Source organism: Azolla caroliniana, unplaced genomic scaffold (genome assembly GCF_043228905.1).
Source record: "Azolla caroliniana isolate FFs.n. ecotype wild unplaced genomic scaffold, voAzoCaro1.0.p SCAF_12, whole genome shotgun sequence".
Classification (NCBI taxonomy): Eukaryota; Viridiplantae; Streptophyta; class Polypodiopsida; order Salviniales; family Salviniaceae; genus Azolla; species Azolla caroliniana.
This window is the reverse complement of record NW_028230447.1, coordinates 19,583,065-19,608,312: the sequence shown is the minus strand read 5'-3', so window position 1 is coordinate 19,608,312 and position 25,248 is coordinate 19,583,065. Positions and strand designations below refer to the sequence as shown.

The window sequence follows — 25,248 nt, the reverse complement described above, 5'->3', positions numbered from 1 at the left end:
GATGATAGGTTCACGTTTCATCAATGCATCGTTTCCTGATGGGCAACCGAATAGACAAGAATTGATTTTTTACATTTAGTGTTGATATTCACTCATGATCCAAGCATACATGTGCAAATAGCTATGGGTTCCGCTTTGGATCAAACCAAATTGAACCAATAGGCCATGGTTTAACAAACTTTTGGCTTGAATATAATTGAACAGTTTGGTTTGATTCTAAAGCTGGAGCTTATCAATTTGTCAACTGATTAGCTTTTGGTTTAAGTGGCTCAACTTAATCGTTACCAGTTTCTTGTTTAGCCTTTTTCTCTTTCCCTAATTTTGCAGTGCTTTCCAAGTTCCCTCGAGCATGCTCCCTCTATCCCGTGTAAACGGTTTGTGTTCACATTTTCCTTAAAACGGTTCGGTTTAAGTGGTTCAATTGCACCTTTTCCTTAAAACGGTTTGGTTTAGGGTATTAGGCCAAGGAACCAAAACCGAATACCTACATGTAAATCTTTTTCCAATACAAGGGTATTATGGTAAATATCCAAAACTTGAGGGGTATTTGGGCAATTTCTGTTTTATACTCTCTTTCTTCTTCTTCTTCTTCTTCTTCTTCTTCTTCTTCTCTTGCTCCTCCCTTTCTTCTGTTGTAGTCTCTGCTGTCGAAGAAACCATGGACGCTTTACTCGCGAATTACGCCTCCGATGACGAAGAGGAATCGAACCCACATCAGAAATCTTCTTCTGTTCCATATCCAACGTCTCTTCATTCTTCGGGTAAGTCTTCTTCCTCGCGTGCATCTCCTCTGTTCTCTTCCTTGCCGCCTCCAAAAGAAGCTTCAGGAAGAGATAGTTCTGGAGATCCCATGAAAACAGAAAGCTCTCTTCAGGTTAGGGTTTCAGACCATAGGTCAAAGTTTGAAGATAAGTCGGGCTCAGCTTTTTCGGGAAAGAAAAGCTCTTTATTTAGCGCTTTGCCACCGCCGAGAAGCTCAAATGCTTTTCCAGATCCTTCCTTACAATCGGAGCCTTTAACCCGAGGCTCGAAACGTGTTGTGGAGTTTAGGCCAGCCATCAACATATCCGCCTTAAAAGAAGATGATGATGATGATGAATACTCAAGAGCTAGAGCAAAGAGATTAGCGGCTGACTCTGAGAAATCTAAAGGTTTGGCAGCCATTTTGCCCAAACCAAAGTATATGGGATCATCTCTTGGTCTTGGAAGTGGGCACACTTCATCAGGCCGTATGGCTCTTGAGGTAAATGATGATCATTCTAAGAAAAAAGAGGCTATTTTTGCCGAATCTATCGTGCAACCCGAGAAAAATGATGTCCGTCCAGAGAGTATTTTCTCCAGTCATATCACAACGAATGATATCCGCCCAAATCCTGACAATGGGATGCCCATCTCTTCAGGACAATTCAACGGACATTCAATCAAAGCTAATCAACCTCCTGTCGCTGTAGATTTTCCAAATGATATGAATGTAGGTAGTTCTATCGGAGCTTGGGCGAATTATAGCTCGGATTATCCACAAGGTTTGCAAAGTAATGAGGAACGATCTCAATGGATGACATATAACTCGGATTATACACAAGGTGTGAAAATTAATGAGAACGAATCTCAGTGGCCAACATCATTTACTTCTCATGATGCATGCGTGCTATCAAATGAGTACAGTGGTATGCCGATTCACGATTATCATGCAACAATGGCACATGAAGAAATGCAAGGTGTGGAAACTACAGAGGATCCTCTTGCTAATATTCTGATGAAAGAGAGAAGGAAAGGTGGTGGTAAGCATGCACCCCCCACTGTGATTGAAGTGAAACAATCAGAGTTAACAGTCAATAAAGTAAGGGAGGATCAGATCAGGGCCACTGGCATTGCATTTGGACCTGCGTACCAGGTAAAGTTTTAGTATCTTCATTATTTCGAGGAATCTTTATTAACATTGCATCCACTTATTGTTTATAGTCAATCTTTCTGTTTGTGGTCAATCTTTCTATGTTTAAGAAGAGTCGAAATTGCAGTAAAACTCCCAAAATGCTCCTGAGTTCTTCTCTATTTCCCCAAATATCGAACTACATTTCCTTGATGGATCATTGTCTTTGCCCATGTGTTTTATTTGGTATTCTTGAAGCTCATTGGGCATAGGTGTAACCTCTCGTATTTTGATTTACATGGATCAAACTTGTGCATCCCAACGCTGATTTTGCCATCATCATTGTTGGGTTGTTATTTGAAATTGATATTTTGAAATATTCATGTTTCTGTTTGCAATGATAAAACTATGCTTTTTGTAACCCACAGCCTGTGTCGACCAAAGGAAAACCATCAAAGCTACATAGGAGGAAACATCAAATTGGAACTCTTTATTTTGACATGAAACAGAAAGAAATGGAGCTCGCTGAAAGAAGATCTAGGGGTTACATGTCAAAGTCCGAAACACAAGCCAAATACGGTTGGTAAAATAAATGTTTTCTATATGGTTATATCTTGAACAATATGGTCTTTTCTTAATGCGAAAATGCCATGGGTGACAAAAATATTGGGTAAATGTTGTCACGAGACAGTTGTACAGAGAGAGAGAACCATGAATGAATTGCTTAACACTGTTTTGGATAATCTGTATAAATTTTTGTATTTTTGTTATTCAATTCATCAATATCATCTTAAGGGAACAGAATCCTACAAAAGGGAATTCAACTCATCACTGTCATTGTAAGGTGAGAGAATTCTATTATAATGGAATTCAATACATCTCTGTCATTATAAGGTGAGAATATTTTGTTCTTTCTTTTAGCATGCATGCAAAATAAGGAACCTTATGCTTTCATTTTATTTGATTAATGCTCTAGTTTGTCTTGGGCGCCAAGATTATCGATTCATTTATGAATGTTTATGCTATCAATTTCAGCAACAAGTGGGGCGTTCAAGTACAGATTCAGTATTTCATGGTTAAAACCTTAAGTTCCTTTAAAGTTTTGATGATTAATATAAGAATAGACATGGAACCAAAATTAATACCTTTTGAGATATTCAGATATTCAATCAATATTTTTAAAGGTTTGAATTTCACAAAGTAAAATCCGATAGTGCGGGACCAACCAAAAGGTTAAGTGTTGTTTTCCCCCCACCAACCCTGTCCATCATCTGCGATACATTCACCTGCAGCCACCATGATTAATCTTTACACTACCAACTGCTTATTATTTCTTTACATCTGGTGCTAGTCATCTCATGGTTAGTCATTCTTTGCACCTAATTTCTGTGGCCTGTATCTTTACCTTCACAATGCCCTCTCCTATGCCTTCAAAGACACCTTCATATTGTCATCCAATTTATAGACAAAACTTGGTGTGACTCTTTGCTCATGAGAAATAGTGCACATGAAGATAATGCCATGTATCTTTTGAAGACATAAGTTCCTTGACATCCTCTATGAAGATCGATTCTCCTTTTGAGGATGATCTCTTCATTGCCCAAAAGCCACCTTCTACATAATACCAGAAAATATAGAACCTACACTCTTTGGCAGATCGATTCGAGAAGCCTCCACAACTTGTTTGTATATTGTATCTTGCATCTGGTTTACCTTCTCTCTGTTGTGTTATACATCAATATACCTAGTGTCCAAGGACATTGCACTTTCCCTCCATATTACCACTGTTTTTGGACCTAGTTGTACATGTGTAGCTTATCAAATTTTTTGTACACAATAATTTCATTCAATTACTCTTATTGGTTATAAGTGAAGCAATGACTATTCATGTGGGAAGTAAATTTATGGCAATGTGTGTATGCCTATTTAACTTCTAAGACACTTCCCTCGATCTTTTATTAGTGCTACATCAAGGATTTGTTGGACACATCAATAGCAAGTGTTCTACCTTTAATCATCAAGGTATAAGACTTTATGGGATCCAAGATCAAAACAAGAGAAAAGCACTCAATACCTATAGTTACATTCCTCGGTGCCCTACCTAGTTTGAAAGGTTTAATCATAGAATAGCTCAAACTCCTTGTTCATAAAAATTACAAAACCACCTTGTTTATAAAAAGCTTCCTCACAAAACGCTTCATCCATTTGAAGGGATCACCACCAAGAAACCCCATATCATCTCTCCCTTTTGTTTGATCTCTTGGCACCTTTTATATCATTCTTGACTTTTCTCAAATTTCCCTATAAACCTCCCTCCTTTACACCTTGGATTATTGTACATCTCACATTTAGTCTTGGTATTAGATACTCCATGTAGTCCTTTCCTTAAAAGACGTTAATATACCTTTCTTACTACAAAATAGCTTCCAATTTCTTGGTGTAAAGCACAAGGTTTTAGTTAGTCATCTTGTGAAAGTTCCTCTCTTGATTAACTATATCCAAGTTTAACAATAAAGTTTTCAACACCTTCAATCACTAATTGCATTTGAATTGTTTCACTCATCTATCACTTTTTAACTTAATTCTAAGTAGTTCTGTCCTTTATCTTCTAAGGATAGACAAATATATTTACCTTTTACACCTAGTTCAAGATTACAAGTGAGACTACTTTTTAGGACACTAAGAACTTGCGAGAGTAACAGACTATTCAAATGAACATATGAATAAAATAAAAACAATATGACAAGCATACAATAAGAAAAATTCTAAAAGAATACGACTAAGCATAACAAACCAGCCATCTTCAATAAACTCCAATTTGTACTTGTTTTAAACTCATGATGGAATAAGCTCCTATGCTTTAACATGAGTTACAGACTATTTAAACGAACATATGCAATAAGGACAATTCTAAAAGATATAGCATGATGCATAACAAACCAGCTATTTTCGATAAACTCCAATTTATTCTTTTCTACATTACACCTGTTTTATACTCATGATGGAAGACGCTCCTATACTTTATTGTTTACATAGCATTGGAGCGTAAATAAATCATAACTTAAGACAATGCCGCGTCATGGAAGCTTTTACATAGTAAGGACAGGAAATGAAAACATTGCATGAATGAGAAGGTAACTAATGAGAAAAATATAAAAACAAGTTATATAAAATGTGTAACCTCAAGTTCTCAACAGTAAACAAGAACCATGTGAACTTTTTTTGATGGGGAAAAGAAAGGCGGGGTGGGGGACGGGGGGTTACATGTATTACCATCAATCATATAGTTACACAACACTCAATGTGCTCTGATAGACTTGTGATTACTCATTTTCAAAAGGTGAAGATTTGATTTATACCCCACAATTATGATACAGGGGTAATCATTTTGAAATAGGCAGGCAAAAAAATACCAACGATTGCTAAAACAATATATCAGTCCGAGATAATTGATGGGCAATCAAGGTTAACGTAAAACCAAAAATATAGGGGAACATACGAGGAGAGAATTTAGTGGAGAATTTTTTAGTCAGAGTTTAGAAGAAAGATGTGTCAGGGATGGAAGATGGTTCCTGGTATAGAGGAGGCAGTGCTATTTTTTGTTGGTTGTTGTGAGGCACTGATTGTTGTGGTTCAAAGGAAACAGTATTTTGATGTCCACTAACACATGTTGGATGATTGAAAGGTACGACTACATTCATCTGGTCACCCTCTATCACCCGCCGCCGTTTCATGCAGGTGTCTACTCGTTTCTGTTTCTCTGCAAGGAAGGGAGAGAGGGGATATGGTATAGTATAGAATCAGAATCCAAACTCAAAACTCAAACTCAAACTCAAACTCAATGGGTATTTTGGATTCGCTCGAATGGTTTAGACTCTTAGCCCTATATAAACCATAGTTCCGGAAATGATTTCTACCGTCTCAAATCTTTGGCACACATTTCAGCATTTCATATTTTACAAGTTAGTTTTCAAAAACAATATCGCTCTGTACTACTAAAATTTACTTCTAAGTTTTCTAAAATCATCTCCTCTCACTCTCTAATTAGAACAGAGGATGTATAGGGAGGAATTAGGAGGAATTTTAAGGGGCATACCCTAGTTACAAAAATCACCATAATAGCCCCACTGCCCCTAATAGATTTTAGATACTACTATGATAAATACCCTTGTGTAGAGGTAATTTTACCCTAAGTTTTCAAAAAATTACCAATAATAATAGTGGTAAAATTTTATGGTACCTTTTTAAAACTTGTGATATATATATATATATATATTCCGATAAATGCCGTCAAGCTATAATGCTATTTTTTATTTTTTAGTCTAAAACAAAGTCCAAAAAAGACATAATTCCCAAAACCTTTAAACCATGCTTACTTTTGTTTGCAATCGCTTCTTTTGTCATCTGAAGAAAGTCTTCCCATTGGAGACCCTCTAGTTCTTGTTTCTCCTCCTCTGATAGCTTGAAATTTGGTACTCTTCCACATAGGTATGCAGCCCTTTTATCAATTGAAAAGGTACCATGTTCATTAGTATAAACAAACTATATATGTAGATTAGTATTTTTATGATAAAAAAGGTATATTCTTCAGTAAGAAATACTATTTGTATTGCATAATTGTATGTTTGTGAGGGGATAAAACTCTGACATATGCACTGAATTTTTCAGCAATTGCTCATACGATAGTCAACTACAGGAGTTACACAAGAATAAGCACATTTAGGGGAATAAATCAAATCTGAGGGGCCTTTGGGGGAATAAAGAAAGACATGTTTGGGGATATTTTAAAGATTTTGATTCCGTTTTATTTTTGAGAGGAACCAACCTGTCATAGAGATGAGCTGCTTCTTCCATGGAAGCAACAGTTCCGAGATGGATTTGCTTCTTCTCTACTTTGATGGCAGCTTGCCATTTCATGTTCTTAAAGTAGACACCTCGCAACATACAAGATTCTTGATTATCCGTCTGTTTTCTTCTGGAAGGTTTTCTGATCTTCGGTATTGAAGCTAGAAAAACAATAATAGAAAGAAAATGGCAATGTAAAGCATTAGCACTGGAAAAAAAAAACGCATGACCTACTAAGTAAGAAGTAATGCAAATCTTTGCTTCCAAACTGTGTAGAGGGAAAGAAAAAGAATATGCAAAACAAGGAGAACAAAAAGATTAATCAATTCATTTTAAAGACTTCGAAATGCCAGTATTACACTAAATAAAGCCTGTTTCAAACATATAAAAAGTAAAAATGATTGAGAGATATAATTCAGAATTAACAAATGCTAGGAAATACATTTTAAGAGGGCAAATTCTTACCTGGAGGATTGTTATTCAAAGCCTTGGTTAGATTAACATTTATCGACACTGAGGTTTCAGGTTGCACTTCTGAATTCTGCATTAAAACAACATGACACTAAAAATGAATAATAATGAGGAATGTAGGTTTTATTTACAAGTAACTAACACCCAAAGAAATAAACATGTTGTAAAAATCATCATCGTTTTTCATTGCACTCTAATTTATATATTCCTAGAGTCTTCTTTTTCCAAGTGCCTAATATTAAATGTGATAAAAACATTTTAAAAATCATTATCATTGATCATTCCACTCCAACTTATACATGAACAAAATTCCTAGAGTGAAAATAAGAAGAAGAAGAAGAAGACGAAATTACACAGAATTTGATTATGAACAAACTATGATGATTGATCATAAATTTTGTTATGAAAAAGTATTAATAAAAAGGGGTCATGAGTTTTTTACCTTTCTCGACATATAGTACCAAATTGCTAACTTTACTAACCTCTTTTTTATCAATCTTGATTTGGAATGGATGCACGTTCACTCTTGGAAATGAATTCTCTAATGGGATCACTTTATGTTCTGAGGTATGATTCTGTCTATTGAGCTGGTTCAGAATTTTGTATCGCTCTGAAAAGCAACACAAATTTTGTCAAAGGGAAAAACTGATTTCCAAAATACAGAGATTCAATTTTTCCCTTTAGATTGCAGCTCTTATAAGCAAATACAGCACTCATACAATACTCATAGGTGTAAGAACAGAAAAAAACAATTGGATTATGCATCAGATTCAGGCGCATCTTCTCTGTATAGATATATATGTATACACAGATATGGGAAAATTATGGAAATGTCATTTAACTACGCCATAAGTCCAAAACTACCAATCAAGTTTGAGGAATTTCCAAAATGACACACATTTTGGGGACAATGGCATACATGTATATAAGAGTGTGTGTTAGCTTGTGTATCTTCACATGGTATGTACACACAAGTGAGCACATACCTTGTATGCCAAGATGTCGCCTTTTCCGAATGCTCACCATTTTTGACCAGCCACTTATGTAGCTCTTACACAGCAAGCTTTTAATAACAAAACTTCCGGTTTAAATTAAGCTCTTCAAATTCTCAGAGGAAACTTCAGTGACAGATTCCTGTAAAAAATGCATCTCCAACTGTTTTTGTCAGGTTATACCTTATATGTATTACTTCATTCAAGGATTTAATATGAAGAATCCAGTATTTCATTTGAAATGAGGAATATCTAAAACATTTCCACTCTTTATGTTTCTTGTCATCTATGTAACAAATTGCTTAAAACATCCGAGAGAGAAACAGATATATGGATATAAAGCCCACAGAAATAATTTCATGAGTGAAATGCGAAAAGAAATGTTTCATGAATTTATATTTTTAACCTCTTTTTGATACACAAACGGTGTATTTTTCATAGACAAATAGTGTCTTTTTCTGACAGAAAAGGATTGTAAAAGAACAAAACTATTAAAAAGTATAGAGCTCGTATGTATAGTAAGCTTTAAACCACTGTACAGAATTTTTCAACCATTGAACATTCATCATCCTAATCTTTAGCCCATAGAACATTTTATCCCAAAGTTTAAACTACAGAACATTTTATCCTAAAGTTTAGTAATACAACATTTATCCTATATATATATCCTAAAGTTTAGTAATACAACATTTATCCTATATATACATCCTAAAGTTTAAACCATACAAATAACAATACTAAAGTTCCAACCATTGGCCATTTATTCTCCTAAATCTTAAACCATTGTAACATATATCCTAATGTTTAAAGCTTTCGAATAGAGCATGCTTGCTCTCCTTAAACAACAGATATTTCTTTTGGTGTTGAGATGAAAAAGGGTTGCAAAGGAGCAAAAATAACACCCAATCAGAGCATAAAAACATTAGAAAAACATTTATCCTAAAGGTTTGAGCCATTAAAAGTAGAACGACCTGCCTCTTTTCAAACTAAAACAGATACTTATTTTTGTGTGTGGGAGACACGGTTGAAGAAAAGAACTAAAAATAAAGCAAAAACTAGGGTAGAAAAAGCCATTAAAACAGGCAAAACTCAACATATATAGCATAAATCAAATATGCATGGGTATAGTATATTATCACACGAAGAAAAACTCTCGAGGAATCTATGGTTAGGACACATAGATGTGACAGGAATTTTATCTAACAAAAGCTTTTCAACAAGAAATCAGGACAGAATAAGCTGGCGATAGTCTAGATCCGCCTCTTCAGTGCAAATAACAGAGCTAAGAAAAAAAAGACAACAACGAATATAAATCCGCCTCTTCAGTCGATGGACACATAGATAAGGTGCAGCAAAAGCAACAACAACAAAACAAAACAAAAAAAAAAACGGCAGAGATTTTGCAGAGACAAGGTCAAACAAGCAAAAAGGGGGGAGTTTTTTCTCTTTTGGAAGAAAAAAAAGGGGGACCCAAATGAAGGAGGAGGGGTAGAACATACATACCTGTGAGCTATGGCGTCTGATCTGCTGAGCTCTTGAGGAACAGAGGAAGGAGAAGAGATGGACTTCTTCCTCTGCTCACAATCAAAAACCACCACCACCACCACCACCACCACCTGAAGCTTACATTGTGAGGGTGGGTCTGTGTGTATATCAATCGAAAAAGCAATGTGTGTGTCTGTGTGTCTGTGTTTTGCTTTTTGCTTTCTGCTTTCTGCTTTCTTGCTTTTTGGGTACTTTTACTTCACTTTGATCACGCAACTTCCTCCCACCCTAATTAACTCATCTCTCTCTCTCTCTCTCTCTCTCTCTCTCTCTCTCTCTCTCTCACACACACACACACACACAAAAGAGCCACACGAGTCAACCTTTCATCCATTCATCTATGTATACATACATGCTCCATCACACACAACACACACACACACAACACACACACACAAAAGTTTGACTCCGAGTCTAGAGAGAGAGATCATGTCCACTAGTCGTCGATAAGCCATATGCCATGACTAAGAGGTTTGGAATCAAGGAGAGAGAGAGAGAGAGAGAGAGATCATGTCCACTAGTCATCGATAAGTCATTTTCCATGACTAAGAGGTTTGGACTCAAGAAGAGAGAGAGAGAGAGAGAGATCATGTCCACTAGTCATCGATAAGTCATTTTCCATGACTAAGAGGTTTGGACTCAAGAAGAGAGAGAGAGAGAGAGAGAGAGAGAGAGAGAGAGAGAGAGAGATCATGTCCACTAGTCATCGATAAGTCATCTACTATGACTAAGAGGTTTGGACTCAAGAAGAGAGAGAGAGAGAGAGAGAGAGAACTCAGATGGATGTAGCTCAATTGGTAAGGTTGCCCAATGGAGACCAGGTGGTCATGGGTTCAACCTCTACATTCCACAGTGCCATCTAGTGAATTAAGAGATATATATGAAGTTTCTAATAGGGAGACGTGATGGATGTAGCTCTGTTGGTAAGGTTGCCCAATGGAGACCATGTGGTCATGGGTTCAACCCCTTACATTCCACAATGGCATCTAGTGAATTAAGAGATATATATGAAGTTTATAACAGAGAGACCAGATAAATGTAGCTCTGTTGGTAAGGTTGCCCAATGGAGACCAGGTGGTTATGGGTTCAACCCCTACGTTCCACAGTGGCATCTAGTGAATTAAGAGGTATATATGAAGTTTATAATAGAGAAACGTGAGAAAATTAGGTTTCGAACCCAAGATGTAATGCTTGTAGTGTTAACAACTTACCACTAGGGTAAGCTAATTACACTAATAAAGAGAGATAGAGAGATAGATCGAGATCGATCATGTCCACTAGTCACCTACCCTAACTAACAGGTTTGGAATCAAGGGGAGAGGGAGAGGGAGAGAGATCATGTCCACTAGTCATCGATGATAAGTCATCTGCCATGACTAAGAGGTTTGGAATCAAGAAGAGAGAGAGAGAAAGAGAAAGATCACATCCACTAGGCAGGGGTGGAGGGAGAGAGATCAGGTCCATTGGTCACTAATAAGTCATCTGCCATGACCATGACCAGGAGGTTTGGACTTGGAGAGAGAGAGAGAGAGAGAGAAAATGTCCACGAGTCCTCCATAAGCAATATGTTTGGACTTGGAGAGAGAGAAAATGTCCACGAGTCCTCCATAAGCAATATGTCATGACTGAGAAGATGGCCATTAGTCCTTGATAAGCAATATGTCGGGACTAGGAGGTTTAAACATGGGGAGAAGAAAGAAAGAGAAATATATTAACGTCTTCTAAGACAAAATTTGGCCCATGAGACAATTGGTTTACAACAAAATGGGTTGTGTACCCGATCATTCAAAATAAAAATAAAATAAAACTTAGATATTTAAAGAGTTCTCAGTTCATTTCCATCCAAGTCTCTCGAAAAGGAGTGGCAGGTCAAAGTGTTTAGATGTGGGTGTGGCCCATGTTCCCGATGTAAAAGGTACCCCAACCATGGCTTCTAGGTTGTGTGACTCATGTTCCATTATCTTCATAATTGCTTCTACACAATGAGTGATTTTGAAGCCCGACATCCAAGGGCATTTGGTTGTTCTTTGGTGTCTTCTTCAGCACGGGAGAGACCGAGTGGTGCATGTGTGTCCACGCTCATATCATCCCCTCCTGTCCTTGAAAATTTTCATTGGTTACATGTTGGCGAATATTAGAAAGGAGGCCACCAATATCCTCGAGAGACTAATTCTAGGGTCTTCATGACTCAAAAATGGCCAACGGGTGGGTCATTATGGCACATTTGCAAATACTCGAGTTCGAAACACTCCTTTAGGAACATATAAAAGATTCTCTCAATATATGAATCCGTTCTTGACTTTGAACTAGTTGAGTTCCACCCTATTCATCATCTCTTTGAATGGGTTATTAATCCTTACCTTAATTTCATTTGTAAATTTGCCTATCTTCAATGCTTCGGCTATCTCTTTGGGCAAAGAGTCCTCGTGTAACATGTATGCCGCAAAGATATGGAATTGATCTAGCTTCAACAAACATTGGGATTATTGGTCACATGTGTCATCCTTCGACTCAAGCTCAATTTCTAATTGTTGAGAAAGTATGTCAACAACCTTCATGTGTTGGATCCCAAGCCGAAATAATATTTCCAAGGCATAGTCAGCTAAAAAAGTTGACCAATGAGCTTGACATTAATTTAACATTCGAGTGGTTGAGAAGTAGAGCAAAATTTAGTGATTGGTAATCACTTGAACATGGTGTTGTGCCCCAAACAAATAAGGTCGTCATTCTTTGAAACCTGCGAAAATATCATCAAGCTCATTGTTGTATACTGGTTAGTTGTTTTTTGGAGCAATGAACTTTCTAGAGCAGTTGGCCATTGGATGAAAAATGTCTGTATAATAGGGTTGGGATAGGATGGCATCAATTTCGACTTGGAGGGGCTTGGTTGGGTTAGGATGCAAGAGTACGGGGGTAGTGATGAATGTTTGCTTTAGTAACTTGAAGGCATTGTGGGCACTTGTAGTCCAACGAAAAGGAGCATCTTTGTCCATCACCGCTATTATGGATTACGCAATTGTCGAGAACCCCTTGATAACTTATCAATAGAAATTCACAAACCTGAGGAATGACTATACATGTTTTAGTTGAGTTAGAGTGGCCCTCTCTTTAGAACTCTTGACCTTCCTTGTATCCATCACGAAAATACAATTAAACTCACATTTCTCTCTTTTGGTATATAGTTTGTGCTCTCGAAGCACCTGCCATACCATTTGTGAGGCCAAAGGACATTACGTTGTATTCAAAATGGCCATATCACGTTCTAAATGTTGTTTTCAATTCCTCACCGAGTTTGATGTATACTGATTATAACATAATCAAAGGTAACATGTAGCTATTATGTATCATTCCTTTTTACGAATAAAATTGCGGCGCCTACTAGTGACTTAGACGATTGAATGAAACCCTTCTTAAGATTATCTTCAATAAAAGTTCTCAAAGCCTCTAACTCTAGTTCAAGTAGCCCATAAATGGAACCGAAGTGTGGACATGTGCGTTCTTGCAGGTTGATTGAACAATCATTAGGTCTATGTTCAAGCAAAAGATCCACATTTTTCTTCTCAAGCACATTAGGAAAGATCTCATAGTTCATAGGTAGGGAGTCAAGATTGGGCAGCCAAGTTGGAATAAGTCCCCTCCCTTGAGACGAAAGAGTTAGTGGCCGAGTCACAATTAGTTCTCATTGAAATTAGGTAGTGAGGAATTGAGTTGGAATCGGTCCTCATTGGAGCAAGGAACATGTTAGGAGACTTCGCTAAAATAGGAGAATCCATAACTGAGACACCATTTGTCCATGCTAGAGGAAGGGTCATAGTGATTGAGTTGAGGCTTTCTTTACTTGGAGTCGAAGTGAAAGAGACTTTGTGGATGTGTCTTTGGGCTAAAGGTGATGGAGGTCTAGACCAATCCACCACCACATTGTGAATGTCAAACCATGAAAGTGCGAGTACGATCGGATGTCGGGGTGAGGCAATGAGGTAAACGATAAGTTCCTCTTGGTGGGCCTTATTTGAAAGACTAAAGGGGTAGTCGCTTCCGTAACTACATCAATGAAAACATTTGCCCATTGATGGTTTCGACCGAAATATTTTCAATATTCGAACAATCAAGATTAAATGTTCTCAAGTAAAGGTGGTGTCATTTAAACAAGTTGCTCATCCAAAATTTGGTAAAGCTAGTGAATTTATCGAGGTAGATTCAAAACAAATAGTTGCCTTGAATGAAAAACCTTCAAGGCATGAAGAAGAATGGTAGGAGCATAGTAACGGGGGATATAACCAAGAGTCATTTGGTTACACGGCTCATACTATAATAGTACATTGTCATATTCTTGTTGGCAAGAGCTTTGAATTTGTGTTTGCTTGGTAGATTTCTCATGTGGGACCCATCTTTGGGCCCTTGCTTAGGTTGTCTTCCTAGCATAACTATCGCTCCTCATTTATTTACTTATGACAGATTAGCCTTCATTAATACCTAAAGTTGTGTCTATAACGACGACGTTTCCCTAGCCAATGCTTCAATTAATTAGGATTACGACAACTCACATACAAGAGAGAGAGAGAGAGAGAGAGAGAGAGAGAGAGAGAGAGAGCTTTTGTCTTCAAGGAGCAAGAAGTCTAGAAGATCAAGAAGAAATACTAAAACATTTGACCATATATACATTTACCTAAACTAATTAAAACATCCACCTACCTTATTTCTAACAACATAACTAATTACTTTATTGCCCTTATTTGCGATTTGATCAAGCCAAACATGTTACAGAACTATAGAGTATAGATAGTTACAAGCAGATATGGAGCACAATTTCAAGGTATAGAAAACAAATTACCAAACCAAACTGTTTAGGAACTCTCGAGCCACTTAAATCAAACATTCTAAGGAAAAGATAAACCAGATCGTAAAGAGAAAGTTGTGGCAAACCAAATCATCTAATCAAAATTTTAAACCTAACCATTTAAGTCGAATCAATTAAAAAATTAAATAAACAAAAGTACATTAAATTAAAATAAACATTTAAGTTAACTTAATTAATTTCAATAAATAAGAAAACATTAAACAATAAACCATGACATTAATTAAGCATAGTTAAATTATTAAATCAATAAAAAAAACATTGATTAAACCATTAAATAAATAAACAATTCAGAAAATAAATAAAAGTTAAAAGTTAATAAAAAACCAACAAACCATTGGCCCGAAACATTTAGACATATAAACCAATAAATCCAAGTTATAGAAGCAAACCACACCGTTGAAATATATGGGAACCAACAAACCATTAAACCATGGCTTAATGGTTCAACTAGATTTGAGCAAAAACTGGGACCATAACTAGTTACAAGGTAATTTATGAACTTGCACATTTTCACAACATTAACTTCTTATTATTTGTTGTTAATACAACTTATTAATATTTGGTAATTGGTTCTTTTGTGGATACCAATCGTCTCATTTATTTCATGTACACAAACGCAAGATAATTCTTCATTCTATATTTGGAAATTTCCAGAAATTTGAAAAAGATTCATGGAATATCAATCTTACACGTCCATACAACTAGACAAATTGCATTGTGCAAACTGATTAGTGTATCACAAACTCTGTTAAAAACACTCTTTGTTTCTCTTCTCTTTTGCATGTTTGAGTGCTTCTCATTAATTTTCTTCATGGGCAAAGGCAAAAGATGTTATACCCCAAAGTAATTGTAAAAAGATACCTGGCATGCATCCTATTCAGAGAAAAATGAGCATTTATTCCCCTTCAACAGGGTGAATGCAAACAAGATAATAATCCATTACTTGATGAGAATCCAAATAACATACAAATTACTCTTTATCCTTTGTTAAAAACAAATTAGAACATAAGAAATATCCGATATAAAAAGAACTTTCAACATACAAATTGGTAACACACAATTATTCCCAAGTATCAACTTTAGTCAAGCTCTAACCTTAATTTATTGAGTACTTGGGCAAGGTTGGCAGGTAATCAAGCATGACAGAAAGCAGTTAGAATCTCATAGCGACTTTCATACCATCAGAATCTCATAGCAAGCCATAATTCGCCTATCAGCAGATTTAGTCCCCCCATGGAATCCTTATGTGATCCATTAAGAACTGCCCTTACTTCCAAATGTAGCTTGGTTGACAGATGGATGGATTTATTTAGTGTTCTAATGACACATTTATTTCAAACTTTGCACATAGGACAACCCTGTCTCAAAACAGTCTCTTATTAAACAAATTCAAAGTCCAAGGAAATGAGACTAAGTGGGCATTCCAGTTAGACCCCCAAATACATAAGAAAACAAATACACTGTGTGGGGAAACTCTCATTCTACACCCATCAGATGATAGATGTGAGAATGTAGTTAATACTCAACATTGGCAAATACTAACAACCATTTTTTCTTCGTACTGACACGTAATAGAAACATTTCCATGAATTACTATAATGACACCATAAGATTATTTTGAAATTTAAAAGGTCGAGACTAAAACTAGAAAAAACAGGAAATCCAAATTCTCTCAGATTGACACAAATCTTATGCAAGCCAATGCATCATAAGGAAACGATTACAGTGTGTGCAGGTGGGGAACTCCAATTCTAAAAACCATCAAGTGATAGAAGTGAGCACATAGTTTACACTCAACATTTGTGAATACTCACCAACCATTTTTTTCCTTCGTAAGGACGTGCACAAAAAACATTTCCATGAATTACTATTATGAAACCATAGGATTAGTTTGAATTCACTTTAAAAGGTCAAGACAAAAAATAGACAAAACAGGAAATCCAAATTCTCTCAGATTGACACAAATCTTAGGCCGGCATCCCTAACATGTTTCATTCAACATGACCACACCAATTTCTGCAAAAAACAAACAACATATATCAGACACATAATCCCCAGTATAAACACAAACATGAGTCCTTCACTGTCACAACCAATAAAAAATGAAGAATTCTTACAAATCTTGTTAAAAGCGACAATGTCACAGCTCTGAATGAACTCGTTTCGAGGCTCCTCAAGCAGATAGTCCTCAATGAGGTTGTCCACAGAAACTAGATCATCTTCAATTGTCATCATTATCACTAGCTTCTTGATTCCATATCCAACAGGAGCGAGCTTTGCTGCACAAAGAACAGGAACCGCATCAACAAACAATACAGAAATAAAAAACTAACTAAACAAGAAAAATTTTAGATAACAAAGATAAAAGCATGATTTAATAAGCATGATTTAAACCCTACTTACATGCACCCCAAAAAAGACCAGGCATCTCAACACTGCGAACTGCCTCTTCAAGCTTAACCATGTCAGTTTCATCGTCCCACGGCTTAACATCCAAAAGAACAGAAGACTTTCCACCTAATGAAGAACATAACTTCACATTTATGATTGTTACAAGCAAATAAGCTCGAAGTATAAGTGGTTATGAGAAAATAAGCTCAAGAAATGAGTTCTTGTCTTTAAAACTACGCACTTTCTTTCTTCTTCCCAGATGCAGCTTTCTTAGCCTCTCGTTCAGCAGAGGCTTTCTTTTCCTCTTCAGTTTCCTCACCAAAGAGATCCAAGTCATCATCATCATCATCCACAGCCTGGAGTTGAATTGAAATTCAAGATCACATGTGCCTTAGCAATCTACCATCATTTAAATATCCACAAGCATTTAAAATATTGCTTTCAATATTTAAATATCTTTCAATGCTTTAGTATACTTGACCTCAAATTCAATAACAAATCTGCTTTCCAGCAGGAAAGATACTAGATTCACTAATGCATACCTCTGTTGGAGCAGCGGCCTCAGTTCCATTAGAGGATTCCTTGGGTTGAACTACATGAGATCCAGCAATCTTCACACCAACTGATTTACCAGGAAAACTGGAAGAGAAAAAATAGTCATGTTGAAGAAAGAAGCGTTAATATTCGTTTTGCATACTAGGTACAAATTCTTTCAATATCCAGACTCTGCCATAAAAGAATAATAACTTTACACAGTAAATATTTGTAGCTAATCATCACTATTCTCATAAGAGTATAAATGTAACATATTAGAATCTTGTGCATAGGCAGACTGCATATGTGAAGAGATTCCGAACAGTCTGTAACTTACTATTTCTGAAGCGACGCTGAGATCTGATTGTACCATCGTGATACATTTGCAAGGTCAGCACTCGGAGCTTGTGGAAAAGCACAGAACGCCTCAACATCATCCTTTGAAGGTTGATCACTGAAAAACAGAAACGAAATTAAAAAGTAATAAAATGAACATGAAATTAGACGATAAAAAACCACACCAAGTAATAGTGCTAAGACAGCCATATAGATTATTAGCTCAGCACCAATATATGGCATGATCCAAACTTGCACAGATAGCCAGGTTCCCACTATGGACAGAAATAGCATTACATGTTTAGACATGGAATACTGGATTTCAGGTATTGTACTTTCCGAAGGGTGAAAGAAATAATCAGCAGAGAAATAACACAGAGAATAGTATCCATGTATACGCATGTACAAGAGGAGCGAATGGTTCAACAATCCTAGCAAGCATACATTTTCAAAGAGAGAACCCCAAAAACACTCAGAAAACGCACAAAACGCGTCTTTTTTCTACAAGACACGAAGAACATTCATTTAAACAGATGAAAAAAGCGTATACACTTCAGAAAGGAGACGATGAAAAACAGAGAAAACGACGGGCATGGAGAAGATGACATGTTTCACTTCATAAAAATGGCTGTTTAATTGAAAAGTCTAATCCATCTAAACAATAATAGAAAAACGAAATCCTACAAGCTAGATCGAGAGTACAGCAAGAATTACATATCCAGGAAGAACACCTGAAATTCGCAGAAAATACACGCACACGCACATTGAATATTCAGAACAAAAGCTGCATTTTGCTTCAGAGAAGAAAACAATACAAGAAGAACACCTCAAACGCGCAGATAATACACGTACAAACTTAATAACATTCAGAACGAAAGCTCCATTTTTCTCCAGACGAAGAAAACAATACACCAAGCGCAGAAAAGAAACGCAGGCGTAAAAGATATGATAAAGAATGAACTTCAACGGATGGATAAAGAAGCTCAAGGAGAAGGCGTAGAAACACAAAAAAACCACAGGAAACAAACAAACAAACAACAGAAAACAGGAAGGGAGAAAGGCAAGAAGAGCGACGAACCCGGAGATGTAGGTCTTAGAGAGGAGGAACTGATCGAAGTCCTTGAGACCGGAGAGGGTGCTGAGATCTGGGAGCTCAATGGCGGCCATGGGAGCTGTCCGATCTCAGATTTCGAACTTCTTTCTTCTTTCTTTCTCTGTGTCTGACTGTCTGTCTGTCTGTCTGTTTGCTACTGCCGCTGCACAGTCGCAGAAGAAGATGAAGAAGAAGAAGAAGAAGAGAGGAGAAGCAAGGGTTTCTGTCTATCTCTCTCTTCTCTCTCTCTAGTAGTAGTAGAAGAAGAAGAAAATATAATTCGTAGAATACCCCTGATCAGGTCTTGGTAATTCCCGAAATGCCCCTGCCCCTCTTTCTTTGGTTTTTTACTCGTAATTCGCTTTGCCCTAGTGATAATAAGTTCATAGACTACTTACTTACTACTAGCCTCGTTTAGGTCTTGGGTTCGAACCCCGATTCTTTCTTTCTTCTTCTCTATTACCCCCCCCATACAAATTTCCTCTTAATTTATTGGATGCCATTTGCGGAATGTAGGGTAGTAGTCACGGACGAAGATTGATGAAACACTAATTTCGGTACTCTTTTTTGTACAGTGGGTTGTGTTACGATTGCCACCTTCGGGACTCTCCGCACCCGAGCACTCAAACGATTAGGCAACAATGATCGTGGCTACCACCTAAGTTGCTCACAACCACTTGCCCCCATTAATCATGAGAGAAAGAAAGAAAGATAGATATATTAACGTCTTCTATGACCAAAATTGGCCCATGAGACAATTGGTTTGTAACAAAAATGGGGTATTTACCCATTCATCGAAGAGAGAGAGAGAGAGAGAGAGAGAGAGAGAGAGAGAGAGAGAGAGATTATTGCCCCTTCGAGGACATTTGATAGATGTGGAATTATACATAGAAGATTACCATGGCCACTAATGCAAGGATGACAAGCACAAATCAAGAAGAGATAGATAGACAGATGTTGGTTTAACTTGCAATCTATGAGATAGGGCCTAGTCCAAGGGGTGTGTGTGTGTGTGTGTGTGTGTGTGTGTGTGTGAGAGAGAGAGAGAGAGAGACAGCGAGACATGTGTCTTAGGGAAGGCCCGTGCTTGGATGAATACAAGATGTGTTGTGTAGGTTTGTGCACAATTGGTTGTAGGTTAGATGCATCATGGATGATAGTTGGAATCGGCAACTCCACATGCCCTTGCCAAAACGTGTAGAAAATGTATAAGTAGCTCATCTAACATTATCGACATAGTGAATTGACCATGGGACTGCTAGTATTTAATGAAAACACAGGTGCATTTTCGAGAATAAAGGCAAACAAATTCAACTGTACGAGTAAATTGTATTTACTCTTAGAAAACAAAACACTTCTAGAATTGTGTTGGTGTCAACCTTATCATTTATCCAATTTGATAATGCTAAGAATATTCGAAAAATATTCAAGACAAGATGCCTTTGTGCACATTTATCTAAGAATGCAAGATCTTCTAGGAAAATATGTAGGTCGAGTTTCAATATAACAAAGAATCGTCTTAGGAACAAGAAGAGTATTTGTTTCAATCAAATCATGCGGTGGTATGAGCAAATATTTGGGCACTTTAGCTATGAATACACACAAATCATATCATTTGAATTATTGGATGCTTTTGCAAACGCTATGAATTATAAGAGTTCATTGATGTGTGTAACAAGTCTTATGGATAGATCTATTAGACATTTGATAAATTCTCATTGGTTATTTACTCTCTCGATTGAGAACTTCGCAATATATATTCTAGACATGAGGTCATTCTTTGTTTTTCTAAAATAATTAGAAATAGTTTTTTGTGACTTGCGTGTTACTCTTTATCACCAAGTTTTCATCTTAGTGTTCATGAATTTTACTACTCAATGTTGCGATTTGAGGGTGCAAATTGAGATTGAGGGACACAAAATATGGGTCAAGGAAAGCAAGCTTGAATGATGTTGAAGGTGGAGAACGGTGGTAGAGGGTAATACTCAAACTCGTGAATTGTTTGGTTGAAACATGTACAGTCAAAACGTGTCTATATTTATGCCCTAACACCCTTTCCTACATCAAAGATAATGACTTATCTCTTTTGGTGGTCTCCACGTTTTTGTGTCTTATCAATGTTAATGAAGGGGGCTTATAGTTTGGTGGATTTCTCATAGCCAAGAAACTCAATACCAATTACATATTCTTGTGTACAACAAACACCATCCGTAGGAGAGAGAGATTTTCATCACGTCTATTTTGGACAACAAACTTTGAAGATGTTGCTTGTGTGGCAAGGGCTAAAGATTCAAAAGACAATAAATCAAGCAATAAATCATGCTAAGTTAAAGGTAAAGTAAAACAACAAATAAACACGTGCACTGTGGGATGGAGAAGGAAGGCCATAAATATGAATTATTAGGGTTTCACATGGACGTATGAAGCAAGTCACGAATACCATGTAGTAAGGTGCAAACAAAGCTATTCATACCAAGGAAACAAAATTCACATAAAAAAGGATCAAACATGTGAAAAGGCATGTTCCTCGTTGAAGGAATTGTAAATTAACCCTTGTGTCGGAACATGTTTTGAGAATGACCCAAGGCTACTAAAGAGAAGTTTGATGTGACAAATACATTGTCGATGCAAATGAGGCAATTTGTTTACAAGAAGGTTAGGAAATACAAGAAGATTGTATGTGGGCATTTTGGAAGATCAAAGTTACATGGCATTGTAGACAATTTTATGCGTCAATTTAGATGAAAGTTTTCCCAAGGCTAGAAGAAATACTGACGCGATATGGATGAAATAATAGGGCCACTTGAGAGGATTTCCTAGGGGTAGTAGGAATACTCTTAGCACATAATAGGATAACATACACACCAAACAATCAAGCAAATTGATTCCATTGGCAAACTTAACAATTCCACGTTTTTTTGCGAAACCTCAAATTAGTTCTATCGACAACTTAACATTACATTTTGTTTTGTGAATCCTTTGACTCACATGCATAGCCCTAATTGTGGGAAGCATATTGTAAACTTGGCAAACAACATTTTCTGTGCTCAAATTATATAGATGAATTGAGAAGTTCCCACATAAAAGGTTTACATTCTCATCTAATTTTAAAGTGTCTGCTCGAACCGCATGTGAAGCTTTAAAACTAGCAAAATGTGGTGGTTGTTTGGTGTCTCAAGCCCAACAATGGCCATATATTTGATTGCTATCAAAGATCATGATCAAGCTTTAACACATTTAAGTTGTCTCCTATCGCAAGCCTAACAATGGCTGTTAAAAGAATTTTGAATGCTATCAAAGCACACCATGATAATTGCGTTGCTTCTGATCACTAGAAAGGTTTCCAACTCTTGTAAAGCAAGCTTTCTTTTCCTTTTATAACAATTACGTCGACACTATGAGCCCTACTAACACAGATGGGATGGTTCGACTCGATTGGATGAGACACACATCATGCAAATAACATCAGTCATTGGGGCCATGAATGACCATGACCCATCATCATCACCCATTAGGACCATCACTATCACCATGACCATCGCCCATCATCCATCATCCATCATCATGACCATCACCATGATGCAAATATCATCAGTCATTGGGGGCATGAATGACCATGACCATGACCATGATGTTATCAGAATCACCATCACCATCACCATGTATCCGAGAAAGAGAGCTTGGGAATCAAGCATGCAAAGATCACATCCTCCTACCCCACCACATCATCAGCTCGATGACTTTATCATGACAACTGCATGCATTATCATCATAGCCTGTCGACATAGCATCATGATCACAGCCATATTATCATCGAGGTTACATCATGATCGTAGCCATTGTGCATTCTGCCTTCAACGAATTACAGAGACAAGATTTGTGCATCATCATCATCATGACTATATAACTGCTTTCTGGTATTAGATTGTTCCAGGCATGATTGTTGCACATCACATAATAATCCATTATCCATGATCACAGTTAGAACCTGATATATGCTTCCATTTCATCCGCACCCATGTCTACATTGATTGATCCGAGCATATCCGAACCCAAATCCTTAGCACTGAGCAACAGTTCCCAACATACCTCTTCTGAATCCGTTTCTTCACGAATGATGCATTCTCCTCCACCTAGAAGCTTCAACATGTCATCAGTTTCTGCTCGAATGACACATTCTTCTCCACCTAGAAGCTTCAACATCTCATCGGCATCGAAATACTCCCAATCATGAATCTTGCGACCTAAAAGCTCCCCATTTATGAATCGCTCGCTAGAATTATATTCGTCATCAATAGAACATTCCCACGGATTAGGAGAAGAATCTCGGGCTGTCGAGCTTGGATTGAATGTTTCATGATCATTGTCCTTCACATAGATCTGATACAGTTTCTCTGTCTCATCAATACACTCCTCCATATTCTGTATTTCATCATCATTATACTTCATATTGATCGCGCATGGCTTCTCTATATCGTCGGAGTTATACTCATCAATCTTCTCTACCTTCTCAACTGTCACCATCATATCCATATAATGATCAATCTTTCCAACCATATCTGCATGCTGATCAGTCTTCTCCTCCTTTATTAACGGATTAACTGGCGGAATACCAATGATCAATCTTGATGTGTTGTCCATTACTGTTTCTCCATTGCAGTTAGGGATGACGAAGCTTCCATTGTTGTTCATACTGAACCTGTTTGATGAATCCGTTACCGTTTCTCCATCATGGTTAGCGACGACGAAGCTTCCATTACTGTTCATGCAGACCATGTTGTTCGATGAATCCATTACATCTTTTTCATTACTTTCAGGGGTGAGGAAGCTTCCATCACTGCTCATACAGCCTTTTTTGTCTGAAATATCCATGGTTTCTCCATTATTCGATTGAGCAGGATTATGGAAATCAGAGATGATGAAGCTCCCATTACCGTTGATACAGACCTCGTTTGAAGTGTCCATCTTTCCTCTTTTGCTTCTAGAATGATCAAAGAGATCAGGGATGACAAAGATCCTATTACTGTTCAACTGCGCCTCCTCGTTCTTTGTCTTCTTCACGTCTGAGATATCCATGGTCTTTGCAGTACTGCCAGAAATAGCAGACAGATGAGGGAGCGTGAAGCTTCCATTACTAGGGTTAGGGATAGAGCTGATTTGGGGAAGGTTAAGACGCGCACAGGAGCCATAGAGGATTCTTGCAGCTTGGTCGTAAGAGAGGGCCGCTTCTTCAGCGGTGGAGAACGTCCCAAGCCATAGCCGATCACCTCTGTTAGGTTCTCTGATCTCTGCTACCCATTTACCCCAGGTTCTCTGACGAACCCCTCGATAGCTACATCGTGGATTCTCAGGGCCTCCTTTCCCTTTCATGCACCCTTTCTTGGAGCCTTTGGCAGGGGGTTTCCTCACCTTGTTCATAGCCATGGGAGGAGGAGGAGACGAAGAAGAAGAAGAAGAAGAAGGGCCGTTGCCTTGGTCTGATCGGAGGAGCTTCTTGTTGCGATCCTCCCACCAGCAGAGGATCTCGGCGACAGAGGAGCAGCCGTGGGGCCTGGGCTTCGAGGTTCTTCTGGTTCTGCGGGGCGCCATAGCTAGATATGGAAGAAGAAAGAAGAAAGAAGAAGAAGGAAGAAGAAAGAAGAAGAAAGAAGAAAGAAGAAGAAGAAGAAGAAGAAAGAAGGACTCAGAGATACTTCAGAAGAAGAAGATATTTATTCATTCATAAAAGTATCTTTTTGTTGAAGGCCTCATGAAGCTTCCTGGGAAACCCACATTATACATATGTCCCTCCTGGAGCCTCCTCTTTTGGGAGGAGAACCCATTGGGGGCCAGCCCCATTAGGGGTGGCCATCAAGGAGATGTGTTGAAGCCCAGTGGGCCCATCTGGAGAGCCCATAAGTGGGGCCCCAATTCATCAGGAAGCCCATTAGGGATGGCTACAAGGAGATGTGTTGGAGCCCAGTAGACCCATTCATCAAGGAGGAGCCCATTAGGGATGGCCACAAGGAGATGTGTTGGAGCCCAGTAGGCCCATTCATCAAGGAGGAGCCCATTAGGGATGGCCACAAGGAGATGTGTTGGAGCCCAGTAGGCCCATTCATCAGGGAGGAGCCCATTACGGTGGCCACAAGGAGATGTGTTGGACCACAATGGGCCCATTCATGGAGGGGGGGGGGGGCTATTAGGGGTGGCCATCAAGGAGATGTGTTGAAGCCCCGTGGGCCCATTTGGAGAGCCCATAAGTGGGGCCCCAATTAATCAGGAAGCCCATTAGGGGCGGCCATCAAGGAGATGTGTTGAAGCCCAATGGGCC

The 25,248-nt window shown here is 37.8% G+C and overlaps 4 protein-coding genes and 1 non-coding gene across 7 annotated transcripts; 2 read left to right on the top strand and 3 right to left on the bottom strand.

Annotated features, from left to right (window-relative positions):
* The first annotated feature begins 608 nt into the window (after positions 1–608).
* LOC147857402 (uncharacterized) lies at positions 609–2,613 on the top strand. Its single transcript, XM_087328538.1, has 2 exons — positions 609–1,894; positions 2,299–2,613. Exons 1-2 carry the CDS (start codon positions 659–661, stop codon positions 2,455–2,457), a joined length of 1,395 nt encoding a protein of 464 aa, XP_087184664.1. The 5' UTR covers positions 609–658; the 3' UTR covers positions 2,458–2,613.
* A 2,561-nt stretch (positions 2,614–5,174) lies between these two features.
* Positions 5,175–9,783, bottom strand: LOC147857401 (uncharacterized). 2 transcript variants are annotated; one of them, XM_087328541.1, is made up of 7 exons: positions 9,682–9,783; positions 8,173–8,320; positions 7,669–7,796; positions 7,181–7,256; positions 6,696–6,876; positions 6,247–6,368; positions 5,175–5,630 (listed from the first exon to the last, which is right to left on the bottom strand). In XM_087328541.1, the coding sequence occupies exons 2-7, from the start codon at positions 8,210–8,212 to the stop codon at positions 5,407–5,409; spliced, it is 771 nt and encodes a 256-aa protein (XP_087184667.1). In that variant the 5' UTR covers positions 8,213–8,320; positions 9,682–9,783; the 3' UTR covers positions 5,175–5,406. The 2 variants fall into 2 exon arrangements, with proteins under 2 accessions (XP_087184667.1, XP_087184668.1); XM_087328542.1 differs by lacking the exon at positions 5,175–5,630 and adding an exon at positions 5,731–6,137 and having other exon boundaries at positions 6,196–6,368; positions 9,682–9,778.
* Positions 9,784–16,422: 6,639 nt separating this feature from the next.
* Positions 16,423–19,098, bottom strand: LOC147857400 (elongation factor 1-beta 2-like). Its single transcript, XM_087328936.1, has 7 exons — positions 18,921–19,098; positions 17,844–17,960; positions 17,515–17,611; positions 17,214–17,328; positions 16,985–17,098; positions 16,699–16,860; positions 16,423–16,597 (listed from the first exon to the last, which is right to left on the bottom strand). Coding segments are annotated over exons 1-7 (696 nt in total). The 5' UTR covers positions 19,010–19,098; the 3' UTR covers positions 16,423–16,595.
* Positions 19,099–19,785: 687 nt separating this feature from the next.
* LOC147857399 (U6 spliceosomal RNA) lies at positions 19,786–19,889 on the top strand. Its single transcript, XR_015530655.1, has one exon. It is a non-coding gene; the product is annotated as a U6 spliceosomal RNA (small nuclear RNA).
* A 1,696-nt stretch (positions 19,890–21,585) lies between these two features.
* LOC147857398 (uncharacterized) lies at positions 21,586–24,625 on the bottom strand. Of its 2 annotated transcripts, XM_087328787.1 has the most exons (2): positions 23,123–24,625; positions 21,586–23,068 (listed from the first exon to the last, which is right to left on the bottom strand). In XM_087328787.1, exons 1-2 carry the CDS (start codon positions 24,522–24,524, stop codon positions 22,917–22,919), a joined length of 1,554 nt encoding a protein of 517 aa, XP_087184913.1. In that variant the 5' UTR covers positions 24,525–24,625; the 3' UTR covers positions 21,586–22,916. The 2 variants fall into 2 exon arrangements, with proteins under 2 accessions (XP_087184913.1, XP_087184912.1); XM_087328786.1 differs by having other exon boundaries at positions 21,586–24,623.
* Between the last annotated feature and the right edge of the window lie 623 nt (positions 24,626–25,248).

What these genes read in the sequence shown, in the direction of transcription:
- LOC147857402 (XM_087328538.1), top strand. Translation starts at nt 659, where the DNA reads ATGGACGCTTTACTCGCGAATTACGCCTCCGATGACGAAGAGGAATCG. An exon ending in CATTTGGACCTGCGTACCAG is followed by an intron (nt 1,895 to 2,298) that starts GTAAAGTTTTAG and finishes TGTAACCCACAG; the next exon opens with CCTGTGTCGACCAAAGGAAA.
- LOC147857401 (XM_087328541.1), bottom strand. Translation starts at nt 8,212, where the DNA reads ATGGTGAGCATTCGGAAAAGGCGACATCTTGGCATACAAG. An exon ending in GCAGCTCATCTCTATGACAG is followed by an intron (nt 6,369 to 6,695) that starts GTTGGTTCCTCT and finishes AATTGATAAAAG; the next exon opens with GGCTGCATACCTATGTGGAA. An exon ending in AGAAGCGATTGCAAACAAAA is followed by an intron (nt 5,631 to 6,246) that starts GTAAGCATGGTT and finishes CCTTCCTTGCAG; the next exon opens with AGAAACAGAAACGAGTAGAC.
- LOC147857400 (XM_087328936.1), bottom strand. Translation starts at nt 19,009, where the DNA reads ATGGCCGCCATTGAGCTCCCAGATCTCAGCACCCTCTCCGGTCTCAAG. An exon ending in AGGCCGCTGCTCCAACAGAG is followed by an intron (nt 17,329 to 17,514) that starts GTATGCATTAGT and finishes ATTCAACTCCAG; the next exon opens with GCTGTGGATGATGATGATGA. An exon ending in ATCTGGGAAGAAGAAAGAAA is followed by an intron (nt 17,099 to 17,213) that starts GTGCGTAGTTTT and finishes GTTCTTCATTAG; the next exon opens with GTGGAAAGTCTTCTGTTCTT.
- LOC147857398 (XM_087328786.1), bottom strand. Translation starts at nt 24,524, where the DNA reads ATGGCGCCCCGCAGAACCAGAAGAACCTCGAAGCCCAGGCCCCACGGC.